Source organism: Aethalodelphis obliquidens, unplaced genomic scaffold (assembly GCF_003676395.1).
Source record: "Aethalodelphis obliquidens isolate GAN/ISIS:26980383/991018 unplaced genomic scaffold, ASM367639v1 scaffold8, whole genome shotgun sequence".
In the NCBI taxonomy this organism is placed as follows: Eukaryota; Metazoa; Chordata; class Mammalia; order Artiodactyla; family Delphinidae; genus Aethalodelphis; species Aethalodelphis obliquidens.
This window is the reverse complement of record NW_020837952.1, coordinates 63,037,739-63,050,300: the sequence shown is the minus strand read 5'-3', so window position 1 is coordinate 63,050,300 and position 12,562 is coordinate 63,037,739. Positions and strand designations below refer to the sequence as shown.

The window sequence follows — 12,562 nt, the reverse complement described above, 5'->3', positions numbered from 1 at the left end:
ATCTGTTCCTTTTTCATGCTGGAACCTTAAGATGAAGACGGAGCTAAAACACCCTGAACTCTGACCACACTCAGCAAATGCATTTCTGTTGACCACGGAACACTGATTTTGACTAAATCAAAGTTCTTGTAAAGAAGCACGTGGGTTGCCACGTGGCAGTGGCCTGTGTCTCACAAGGCCTAAGCCTGCCAGAAGGTTTCAGAAGTCCTTGGTGCCCATGTCCAATGTCCCAGATGCCGACGGTGAGAAGTTTTGCTATTTTCTTAGCTGGAGAGCTCACGTCTCACTGTGGTGGGGTTCAGAAACCTCCCCAAGTTCATTAACACACACCTGCTCCCAGGTCTGGGTCCTGACCATTTTTAATGTGTGGAATGCATGTTGTTTGGGCCGACCAGGACGCCAGAGCAAAGGTCTCCGGGGGTCACGATGCGGTGGCTCCCGACAGAGCTGGCCCGACTCAGACGCGTGTTTCCAGAACCCAGTGAGCTCTGGAAACACACGCCACCCCCGCGGTCATCTCAAGGTGACCGTCTCCCTAGACGCCGCCCCTGCCCTCCCGCGCTGAGGGAGCAGAGGCCTGTCCTCTCCAGCTTTTGCAGACATGCATGTGATAGGTCCTCCGAAACACAGCCCAGACGGCCAGGCTCTGCCTCCCTGCAGGGTTCACTCCTACGACCACAGAGCCTAACATGAGCCGGGGAAGAAAAGAGACACGAAAAGAGACACAGGGAAATGCACGGAAGACCCAGCGTGGCTCCGTGGCTGGCCTCCTTCAGCCACTGCAGCGAGGACCATAAATTAGCATCAGTTGATTAGCAACGAGTCCTATCAACCCATTAACGGCATTCAGCGATGCCCGGGGAAGTGCTATTAGGTAATGGAGCTGCTATGGAGAAGAATAATTTAGAAACAGAGCCGGAGAGAGGCCTCTCGCCTGCATCCAGTGGCGTTCAGGGCGGCGTGGAGGCACTAGCATTTTAACCGTGCGACGTCCTGATAGGAAAGCCCTCCAGAGAACTGTCCGGATACCCCTCCCCGAACCACAAGGCTTCAGGCAACGGGTGTGCTTTAAAACTGCCTTCCTCAACGCTCAGTTAAAATCAGATGCGAGGCAGGTCTTGGAAAACTAGCAACGCCCTGCCCCCCGATGTCACCCAGGTACCTGACAGCAGGAGACCACGGCCTAGCCCGGCTCCAGCCGACTTGTTCACGGTCCGGTCAAGCAGGCCAGGAAGACTCCGCCGTCACCTCATCATCGGTGGATTTTAGTAACAAGTTCGTAAGCTCAGAGACGTTCGCAATGTTGGTACTGACCTTCCTAAACATCAGGGGAAACCCTCCGAATAGAACTTAGGAGAAAGCGGCCCATCACAGGCCGTCAGCAAGGGCACCGGGAGAGCCTGCCCGGCTGTATTAATCAGCCCCTCTTGCTGGACATTCAAGACACCAAGACAAGGCAGGTGGGGACAACTTGGGGAAGGGAGTGTCCTGAAAAGTTCAGGGCCCTGGCTACCCTGCTCCCATCTCTGCAGGGACTCGATGCTGTCTGTCCTTTTGGAAAACCATTCCGGAGCCATCAGTAAAGCAGGGGTGCTGTGCTTGGGGCCCTGCCCTGGAGAGGCCCATGCCGTGGACCCAGCACGACTGTGACCACGACAGCAAGTGTCTGCGGTGAGTCCACAGTCCCAGACCCGGGGGCACAGAGAGGGGCCATGAGAACGGGGCCACACACACCCTGCTCAGCCCTCCTCCAGCTCATGCCTGGGCCTTCCGGGGGAGAAAGGAGACCCTCGCAGGGCCCCCGGCTCTGTCCCCATCCAGGCCCACGACATCCTCCCACCTGCGGACACCACTCACAGTGCGCGGGCCCGGCGGCCCGTCAGGCTCCGCTGGCCGCCCTGCTAGAACTGTCAGGGCCTGTGAGCCCGGGTCAGAGGCAGAGGGCCTCCTTCATGCGGCGAGTGTTTACGTGCGCCCGTGAGGTGTATCCATCCCCTCTCTCCAGCCACAGCCCCGGATCCCCGGGAGGGTTCGCGGGGTCAGAACGGCGAGGTCAGCAGAGTTCAGCCCTCCGAGGGGCGGCTGTCTCCCCCTGCCCCGCCCCGCCCTGGGCACCCCAGGCACCCCCTTCTCTGGAGAGATGAGTCTGGACCACAGGGGTGTTCGGGCGGCCAGAGCATCTCCTGAGCACACTCAGCTGCTGGACCTGGCAGCCAGGGCGGAGGATCTGAGAGCAGGCGAACAGGCCAGGGGGAACCGATGGCTGGGGCAGGAGGCAGGCCCCGGGCGAGGACGCCCCTCAGATCAATCCGTGCGTTTCCTCCCCAGCAGCTCCCCATATGCAGAACGTGAGCCTGTCCTGCGGGGGGCGGCCCCAGGATGGAGGCCGAGCAAACCAGGCAGGGGCCGTGGGCTTGAGGCGGCTGGGGGTCGGGGGGAGCGGGGTCTTTCTTTTCTAGTCTCTGTTGAAGCAGAGCTGCTGTACAGGGCTGTACACATGGCAAAGTGGATGCGTCATGCGTACCCATCTATCCCCTCCGTTTCCGACTCTGTTCCCATACAGGTCATTACAGAGTACTGAGTGGAGCTCCCTGTGCCCTACAGCAGGGCCTTATTAGCTACCTGCTTTACGTATGGCAGTGTGTGTATGTCAGTGTCCCAATCTCCCAGTTTACCCTCCCCCTGACCCCTTTGGTAGCCATAAGTTTGCTGTCCACATCTGTGACTCTGTTTCAACAGTGCGGTCTCGAGAGTTCACGGTCGCTCTGAACGTCCGGAGGGTGGGTGCCAGGCCAGGCTGTGGCCAAGGGGCTGGCAATGGGGGTAGGGCTGAGTCCTGGCAGCTCTGAGCCGGGGGCGCCCCAGGCGTCGGGGAGGAGGTCAGAGGGAATGTGGCAGCAAACGAAGGGGCCTTAGGAAGCCCGTGGGGGGGAAGGCGAGGCTGGCCCTTCCGGGCTGTTCCCCCGCCAGGACCCCAAGTGTGAGTCCCCAGCTGCCCTCCACCCTCACCCCGCGCGGGGCGACCGGCACACCCACCGCCTGCCCACCCGCTGACCTCCCCCAGCCCCGTCTGCCGTGGGCGCCCTGAGGTGCCGTGGCAGGTGGCTCCGGGATGTGGGAGGATGTCAGCCTGGGGAGGGACCACGGGAGGCGGAACCCAGCCCCCGAGTTCACTGCCAGCCGGGTCCCAGGGACTCACTGCTCAACCGGCAAGGTCCTTGCAGGCCCGCTCGGTGTCGGGGAGCGTCCTGATAGGTTTGCCCTCCGGCTCAGCCGCGGTGGAAGCGGGCACAGCAGCAAACCTTCCGCAGTTCCTGCTCTGCATGGAGGGCCCCCCACCCCGCGGACGAGGCCGCACGCTCCCTGTGCTCAGGGACACCTGGTCATCAGGCCCAGCCCACTGGGCACCAGGCGGCCCGAGCAACCCACGCCCTCTTTGCAAGTGCACTCGAGGTGTCTGTCCAGCGATATTGCAACTTCCTTGTGTGAACTACAGCGAAGTCTCACGGGTCCTTCAGCCCAAGGATCCCAAGTCCGGGCGAGCGGACGCTGCCCTCTGTCACCCTGGGATGGGCGGGTCCTGGGATCGCAGGTCGATCCCTGCAAAGTACCAGACTCGCTCCCTTCTGATCCTCGTGGCGTCTGGGGCCTGGAAAGACCATTAGCGCCATCACCCTCTGGTGCAGAGACAGAGGCCCCAAATCAGAAGGGATGCGTGTCTGTGGCGCGTGTACGCACGTGCGTGCACAAAACCAGGGACACGGCATGAAGGGCCGGGGAAGTGGAAGCAGCCGGCACAGGGAGGGGAGCCCTGAGCTCTGTCCGCTCCTGCTCTCCAGTGCGTGGTCCCCAGGCCTGTAACCTCCAGGGAAGCCGCCAGGCCACACCTGTGCATCCCACTTCTCTGGTTAAAAAGGAACCGGTGAGGAAAAGCTCTAGGGATAGTCAAGTCCCCAGCCACCCCATCCCCGTGCTGCCCTGGGCTCACCACCTGGGGTCTCCCGGGACTAGGACTCTGGCGGGGCCGTCAGTGGCTTTGGCTCATGACACGCGAGTCTGGGACTGAAAAGCAACCTGCAGGCCGGGGCTGGGGGCTGCGGGGAGACCCGCACAAGCGTGCGTGTGTGCGTGCGTGCGTGTGCGCGTGCGTGCGTGTGCAGGAGTGCTGCCTGATACAGTGGGATGTGCATCTTCACGAGCTGCACCCACATACACAGCAGCACATCCCTGCCGCCCCACGGTCACAGATGGCATGAGGAAGGCGCTGGGGTAGGGCTCCCGAAGGAAGGCGGCAACAGGCTGCCCAGGGACTAGAACACGCTGCCTGTTGGGGAGGGGGGTGGGCAGGGGCACATCCTGAGGCATAGGGGGTCTGCATGCTCCCCCTGCCAGCACAGCCTGGCTGACCCCGGGCACCATCCCCGTGCAGGGGCTCCTAGGGCCCAGCCAGTGCCCAGTGACAAGGTTGGCGGGCACAGGCCGGAACAGAAAGAGCCTGGCGCAGCCCCGTCAGGGATACAGGCAGCAGGATCTGGCGTCCCCCAAAAAGAACTGAGTAAAGGCGGCTTCTGGGCAGCCAAGGTCCCGCCAAGGGCAGCAGAACTTTTGGAGGGAATGGCGTTCATGAATTTGTTCCAATGGGCTCTAGACAGAAATCTCCAAAATCATGCCTCTTGAAAAGGTGAGCATCGTCAAGACGGTGGGTAGATGACGGACAGGTAGTGGGCGGGCTGCCCTGTCCTCGTTGGGTCAGGAATGTTTTATTGCCTCTAAATGGCTTGATTCCCATCAGCAATAAAGTTACATGTGAGACATGGAGAAATCAGGATGTGGAGAAGAATCTGAGACCAACCCCAAGCCCTAAGGCTGGTTCCAAGCTCTGCAGACAGAAGCGTGGGGAGACACTGTCCCCGCCCAGCAGACAGCCTTTCCCACAGCCCAGCCAGTCTGGGCACGACTGGGGAGATGCACCTGCCAGAGAAGGCGACCGGCTGAACGTCCTCCCACCCCTGTGTTGGCTGTTCAGCTACAGACGCGGTCATGAGGTTGTCACGCTGCTGGCACTAAGCCCCAGGACCGGAGTCCCGACTCAACGAAACCAGGAAATGCCAGCACAAGCCTGTGGACTGCGGACCCACAAACTAAGTCAGAGGCCCCAGGGATGGGGGGATTCTACCCCCAGGGGACACACAACAAGGGCTTGGTTATCACCCCGGGGGCGGGTGGAGACTACTGGCACCGAGTGGGTGGTGGCCAGGGATGTTGCCCAACACCCCACCATGAGGAAAGTTCACCCTGGAGAGCAACCTGGTCCAAACGTCCACAGTGCTCCGGGGAAGAAACCCCAGGGATGCCATAGAAAGCAAGTATTCAAGGGAAATAAGGATGGAGTAGAAGCTAAGGAAAGGAGGCGAGGCTGCTGGGAGGCTCTGGAGAGCTCCCACTCCGGCAGTGTGAAAGGCCCACCAAGGACGCTTTGAAAACAGTGAACGTTTCATCGAGATTCCACACAGTTTTCTTTCTTCTCCTTTTCAATCAGACGGTGTTAGAACCAGATCTGATGCTCCGGATACAACAACTTCAATTTTCACAAGACATCTCTCCGGCCCCGCCCCCAGTCCCTTGGCCACACCCAGACCCTCAGCCCGCCTTGCCCCCAGACCTTCGGGGCACCCCAAGTCCTTAGGGTCCAGACCTGCAGCCCCGCCCCGGGCACAGCTCACTGCCCAGGGCGCCAGGATCAACGAGTGTTTTCTCGGAGAATGGGGCAGTCACTGCCCGAAGGCCCAGAGCCGTGCCAGCCGGCATCCAGGTGAACACACAGAGCGCTGGAGAGGGAAAGAAGCGGTGCATTCAGGGGAGGCTTCCTGGAAGAGGAGGTTCTCCACCACTGGGGTCAGGGCATGTTCTGGAGACCAGTCCAGCTCAGGGTTCCCTCGCTGCATTCGGCAGAACTGTGGGGGAGGTGCCGTGCGAGGGACCCCGCGGACAGTGGGGTATCGAAGTGAGTAATACCAGGGCATGCAGGAGAGAACGGGCACACGCATCACATTCCCATGAAGGGAGCCCTGGGGTGCCGGCCCCGGGCCGATCTCTGCCAGCCAGCACAGAGGATGGAGAGGGCCACCGGGGCAGGAAAGATGGGCTTTAGTGAGGCCCTGAGTGACGTGGGGAGGCGGCGAGACGGGGAGGAGAGGACTGGTGCCGGCTCCATTCTAAGGGAAGCCACGCGTGGGGATCTCCCGTCGGCCAGCCTGGAGGCAGAGGGGCCACCAAGGACGATGCTGATGTATGCAGGAGGGACTCGGGTGACGGTGGGGAAGACAGGATGGAGGATGGCTAGGTGTGTTTCGGAGAAGGACTCCCAGGAGGCTGGGCACAGGGACAGAGCTGGAGGCTGCCCTGCCATGCAGAGGCCCTGGCGAAGGCCAGGCAGGGCAAGAGGAGGCTCCAGGGCTGGAAGGGGATTCGGGGCCAGACCCTGGGCCGAGAGTTTGGGGCAGGCGGTGACCTGAGAGAAGGCAGCCAGGACCCCAGCAGAAGAGGGTGCCGGGCCCAGCTGGGGGCCCCGTCCTCTACTGCCTTCGCTTTGTGCTAACCGTCCAGCACCCCCCACACTGGGACGCAAGCGGTCTTGCCCACCTCTGTGTCCCCAGGCTTCCTAATTCCTCATCACACGAACAAGCTGAGGCACAGACGCCAGGGGCCGGCTCTGCACCGCTCTGGCCTCCAGCACACCTAGAAGGAGGGCCAGGTCCCCAGGTGGGACCCCACAGAGGCCAGCCCCTCCACGGGGGAGGCCGACTCCACAGCAGGTGACACACCAGGGCCCAGGACCGGGAGGCGGGAACATCGGAAGATGAGTGGGGTCTTCCCCAGGGGACATCTCACCAAGCAGCCACTGTCCCACCGGGCCTAGACCCACCATTCCCGAGGACGCCGCAGGCACGCCAACTTGGAGCTGGGCCTCCCGAGAGCCACGAGGACCAGGGGATGCCGGAGGAGTCCCGCCGGCCTAGTTGGAGACAAAAGTGATTCCACACTCGACTCCTGCCAGCCATTGGAATAAATAAGTAAACGTTACAAAGCCTGCGGGAGCCCTCCACCACGTCTGCAGGGTGAAGGAGAGACGGGGCGACTTGCCCAGATCTGCCGCCAGCTGCCGCCGGCTCGTGCTGCCTGCTGGGAGCTTCAGTTAGCACCACGCCAGGGCCCAGATACGGAAACCGTGGGGAGGGGGACGTGGAAGGAGGAGCAGGCCATTGCTGGACGCTTCCGCAGAAGCCGTGGGAGCCCCGGGGCAGCCCGGGCAGCCGGAGCTCGGCTCTGGGGTTCACGGATGGCGTGCAAGGTTGCCTGCAGAAAGGGACACCACCAGGCACTCTCAGCCCCATGTGCCAGCCCCGGCCCCTGAGAGGACAGCCAGTGACAATCCCCCAAACAAATAAAGTCCAGCAGATCCAGCGGCCAGCCCCCTCTGCCACCAGCATCCGACTGATCCCCTCTCACGCAGGAACCCTGACCCACATCCTCCTTGTCAACCCATCTCCTCCCCAACGCTCAGCGGGCACCCACGGCTCTGGGTGACAGGTGGCGTTCTGTAGAGGTCATTAGCTCCAGAGCACCACATTTTAATGCAAAAATGAGCCCTTGTAAATCAGCGCAGCTGCGAAGCTACATAAAGAAGTGGGGATGTTAATGTTCTGCTTTTCTTCCCATTTCTCGTGCCACGTTATCATAACATTTTCCCGTAATCACACCCATAAAAGTCACCTGAAAATACTTCATGCCACAGAAGCTGAGCTCCATATCTCCTCCCGGGGGATGTCAAGTGGCAGGTCCTGAGCGAGAAATTCCAGGGTGGAATTCAGCCCAGACGCCTGGTACCGAAGACCCGGCCAGCTGAGTTATAGCACACAGCCCCCGTTTGGGAGGCGCTATCCTCTGGCCTCGCTGCAAACAGTGAGTTGCCAGGGGAGTCCTGGAGGGCGTGGCCCCTCTTGGCGGTGTCTGGGCTGGGGGGGGGAGGGGTGGGGGTCTGGGGTGGGGGGCACCAATCAGTCTGTCTGGCTTCCAGGGGCATAACCTCCCCCAGCTCCCCGATCCCTAGGCGTGGAGTTCCACCAATATAGATCCCACAAACAGGCAACCTATCTCCTTATGTTGTTGAAAGAAACACACAGCACATCTTCTCCGGCCAGAAATTCATCAAATGAAAAACACAGTAGGAGAAAAAAAAAAAGGATGAGAAATAAACTTCTGAATGTCATCACTTCATTCAGTTTCCAGTATTTCCAATTTCACCTCTTGGAAAACCCCAGAAATCAAATTTGAACAGCAGGAAAGTGGCATATTCTGATCTCTCCTAAATATGCAATAAATTGTATTTATAAGGAAAATGCAGCATCAGAAAGCTTGCACTTCTTTAGTATTCTAATGGATTAAAAAACAATTCCGAAGTTGTTTGTAATTTCTTCTCGTAGTTGCATGAGGTCTATGGCATGAGATTTAACTTAAAGCTGCCATTCAATGTTGATGAGATTTATTTGAAAAAAAAAACAAGTCGACAACAGAGTCACATTGCCTCTCGCACCCTACTCCCTGGTACTTTCAAATATAAGATTTTCCTCCCACCCACCGTTTACATGCCAGGAGCAGCTGTCCACCAAGCCCGTCCAAAGAGGAGACGGGCAATCTACGTGAACGCACAGCCTTCTCGGACTTCGAAATAAACACCGCGCACGGTGTCAAGTCACAGCTTAGCATCCTAAGGCCGCCACTAGCTCATCATTCTCTCCACCGTCCTCACGGTTTATTACAGCCAGTATGTTGTAAGCCAGCACAGCAGACTGCATCTTCGGGGTCTCGGGGTTGAGCACAGCACACAGGCAAACCACTATGGTTTCGCCAGAGCTGTCCCACTCCATCCAAGAACCAGGTCCAGGCAGAACTCTCCTCTCCAGATACGCTAAGGGGAAGACGATCTAACTCAGCGTTTTCCAAGCCATGAGAACAGAGGTTTCCCCAGACCAGAGTGAAGGAGAGTTTCAATTTTCTCATCGGAGCTCATCACCTCCCCAAGATAAGTCTTTACCAAGCGTCCATCCCCGCTGTAATGGGAACGTACACAGAGATGGAGTCTGCATCTCTAAAGAAAGCCATCAAGGGCCCCCTTCCTCTTTCTGTGTCTCCTGTCAATTGTTCCCCAATAGGAGAAAAATGACAAGGCTGTGTCACTATAGCAACTAACTTAATTGGTGGACTGCAGGTCTTTCTCCAGCCAGAGGGTGGAGCCCATCTCCTTAAATATGAATCTCAGCGGCGGCAAGGAAGGGAGGGCTTCCACGGGGCCAAGAACAGGAGAACACCCCTGACCCAAAACGACGCCAAGAAAGATTCCAGTTTGCTTCTAGCAGCGCCAGAAAGTGAACACCTTTTGGGCTGCAGAGAAATGCACAGATTTAATAGGCAGGATAACTGAATCCTGTACAACACTTACCAGTCTCCCTGGCTAATGACACAAATAGATCTGCTCCAAAACACAAAAACATTTTGGGTAATAAAAATCCTTACCGATAACAGAAACAATTTACAGACATGGGTGCTATAACTATTCTTCTTCATCCCAGATATACTGGAAAAGAGAATGAAATCACAGGAACTGTTCCATTTGCATTTTATTTGCTTTATATCAATTCTAAAAAAAAGAAGTTCTTTTTTCTCTAGGGCTGATGTTCCAAGCTATCGATTATTATTATGTCTAGTTCGCATTTTAGTGTTTTCATTCCTCCAAGTGCATATGTCTACTTTGCATATTAGTGAAATGTTTTAATTTCTCCAAGTGCCTTTCTGGTGTAATGGGGTGTGTCCAAAAACGTTATCTTATTGTCAGTTATTCTGTTCCATGGAGGTGGAAACAACCATAAAAATGTGTTAACCCAAGCTTCGGCTATTAATGATTTCCGCCATTCTGGAGTAGATGGGTTTTTTTTTACCAAATGTCATCGTCCTGGTGGAAGAGCTGTTTCCAGAAAGCCAGGGAGGCCTCCGCAAAGCAGCCTGAGTGTCCAATGGGATCTCGGGTTCCACCAAGTGTCTGAGCAGCGGGCAGGCCCGGACCGCCACCTGGAGCAGGCAGCAGCCTGGCAAAGGTGTGAGTGTCAGGACAGACATAGCGGGTCCCCCTTCAGGTTCAGGAGGTGCTGGGTGGGGGGGGGGGGGGGGGGGGGGGGGGGGGGGGGAGTGAGCAGAGACTGCACACAGAAGGTGAGAAAGGAAGGCCCTGGCTGGCACACCTGGGGTGGGAAGTGTTGAAGCCACAGGGCAGGGCGGAGGTGTCATGTACTTAACAACAATTAGCAGTTGCTCCTCTCTGTACCCGGAGGGCTGCCTCCCCAGCCAGCCTGTTGTTGCCTGGTTCTCGCCTTGGCACCAACGATGTTGTCCCCAGAGCCAGGGAGGGACAGCAGCCTGGGGACTTGGGGCACAACAACCCCCTTCCCAAACACTGCTGGATGAGTCCCCCTCCCATGCTGCCACCAGGAAGTGCATTTAAATGACACCTCCTGGGTGAGCCCCGAGTTCACCTGCCTTTCACCTGTTCCCCATGGCCAAGGAAGCCGGCTGAGGCTCTTCTCTGGAACCCTGGGAACGCTGCCCCAGGGCCCCGAGATGGCCGCGAGGAGCTGGGGAGAGGGCACAGACCTCGCTCAAACCCCCAGAACAGCCCCCTCCAGGCAGCCAGCGCAGGAACGCATTCGGAGGAGCAGGCAGGGTGCAGCCGGGATGGCGGTGCCAGTCTGGGCAGTCGGGCTTGCGGCCCCACGGGGAACCTTCCCGCTCGGAGACCCCTCCCCACGCGTCCCCACGCGTCGCCAGCAACTGCAGCGAAATGCACAACCCGGCTGAGACCAGCAGCACGACTCCTTCTCTGAGCACCGGGTTTCCCCCGCCATTCGGGGAGGATGAGGGGGGGCTGGGCTGTCCCAGGACTCCGCGACCGCGCGCGCCCCGCGTCTCCATGGCCCGCCGCGGTCCCATTTTGGAGAGAGCGAAGGCTCGGGCTGGGAGCTAGGTGGCCGAGGGCTGCGAGGTGGTGGCGGGGAGCGAGGCTCCGCGCCGGCCTCTCTCTCTCTCTCTCCCTCGGCCTCTCTCTCTCTCTCTCTCCCCCTCTCCCTCTCTCTCTCTCAATTTTTTTTTTTTTTGTAAAGAATCCATATTTTTCCATCGCCCATGGCAATTCTCCATGACAGGTGTTCCTCAGCGCCCGTCCTTTCCTCCCGCTGGGATAGGAAGGGACCCGGACCCTGTGCCAGGCGGTCGGCCGGGGAGCCCACCTGCCCGCGCCATCCCGGCCCGGAGCCTGTGCCCGGGACGCTGACCACTCCCCACCCATCCAACCAGCCGCGAACCCGTGTCCGGAGCATTGACCATCCACCCCCACCGCAGTCCCTAGGCTGTGCCCAGCGTCCCACCAGCCTCCATTCCCCCAGCCCCCAGCCTGTGCCCCGGGCGCAGCACCCCCGACACACCCAGGCAGACCCCGACCCTGCTCCCGGTCCCCCAGCCCCCAGCCTGTGCCCCGGGCGCCCGCCAGCCCGCGCCACCCCAGCCCCGAGCCCGTGGCCCCGCGCCAGACCCACTGGTTCACCGGCTCGGGTCCTCGGACCCTACTCGCGAAATGCCGGTGGAAGCGGCGAGCCCTCTCCGGGCACCCCAGCCCTCACTTATCTTTTTTAGGAAAGCGCCGGCGAGCCTGCTTCCCGGGAAGGCAGAAGCTCCAGCCGCGCGACCTAGCCCGAGCCCCGCTCCTGCCCCAGGCGCCCTGCTCCGGACTCGGCCGCCGCGTCCCCCGCCGGAGTGTCGCCAGCGGAAAGCTCAGGGCAAGGCGCTCCACCGACAGCCCAGGCAGCGCTGCCCGCCCGCCCCGGACCTGCCGCCGCCTCCGGAGCGCGCGGCTCGGCTCGGCCGGGAAGCCGCCGGCTCGGCTCGGATCGCGGGCCTGGGCCGGGAGTGGCGGCGGCACGCCGGGCAGCCGCGGGCATCGCCGCGCAGGGACGCGCCGCGCCACCCGGGGCCTGGTGCCCGGGCCCTGCCCCGGAGTCGGAGGAGGGAGGCTCAGCGGTGGCGCCGGCCTCCAAAGTGCCGGCCCCTCGCCCTCCCGGCCCAGCGCAGGACCGGCGGGGACCCGGGGGACGGCGCGCCCCGAGCTCGCAACTCCTCACGGACTCCGGGCGGCCCGCGGGGCGCCCCGCCGGAGCCGCGGCCCGGGAACGGGGAACGGGCGCCGGGGCCGGGACCGGAGGGCCGGCCGAGGACCCGGGCCGCGCGGTACTCACTGCAGTAGGCGATGAGCAGACTGGCCAGGATCATGAACGCCCAAAAAGTTGAGGACATGCTGGGCAGGGCGGTCGCATCTTGCCGGCTGCTGGTCCTGGGCGATGGCGCCATTGAAGCCGCGGCGCCCGCGCGGGGGGCAGCAGCGCGTCTCAGCAGCCGGCCCTGCCCGCGCCCCCGCGCCGGCCTCCACGTGCGGGCCCCGCGCGCGCCATCCTCCGCCGCC

General features: G+C 60.6%; 1 protein-coding gene across 2 annotated transcripts in view; it reads right to left on the bottom strand.

Moving 5' to 3' along the window:
- Nucleotides 1-12,541, bottom strand: part of TAFA5 (TAFA chemokine like family member 5) — a 191,178-nt gene extending 178,637 nt beyond the window's left edge. The window contains exon 1 of one of the 2 annotated variants that reach the window (XM_027108024.1): nucleotides 12,339-12,541. In XM_027108024.1, the coding sequence (XP_026963825.1) occupies nucleotides 12,339-12,450 (112 nt within the window). In that variant the 5' untranslated portion in view covers nucleotides 12,451-12,541. The remainder of the gene's footprint in view (nucleotides 1-12,338) is intronic. The other variant, XM_027108026.1, reaches the window with a different exon arrangement.
- Nucleotides 12,542-12,562: the final 21 nt, after the last annotated feature.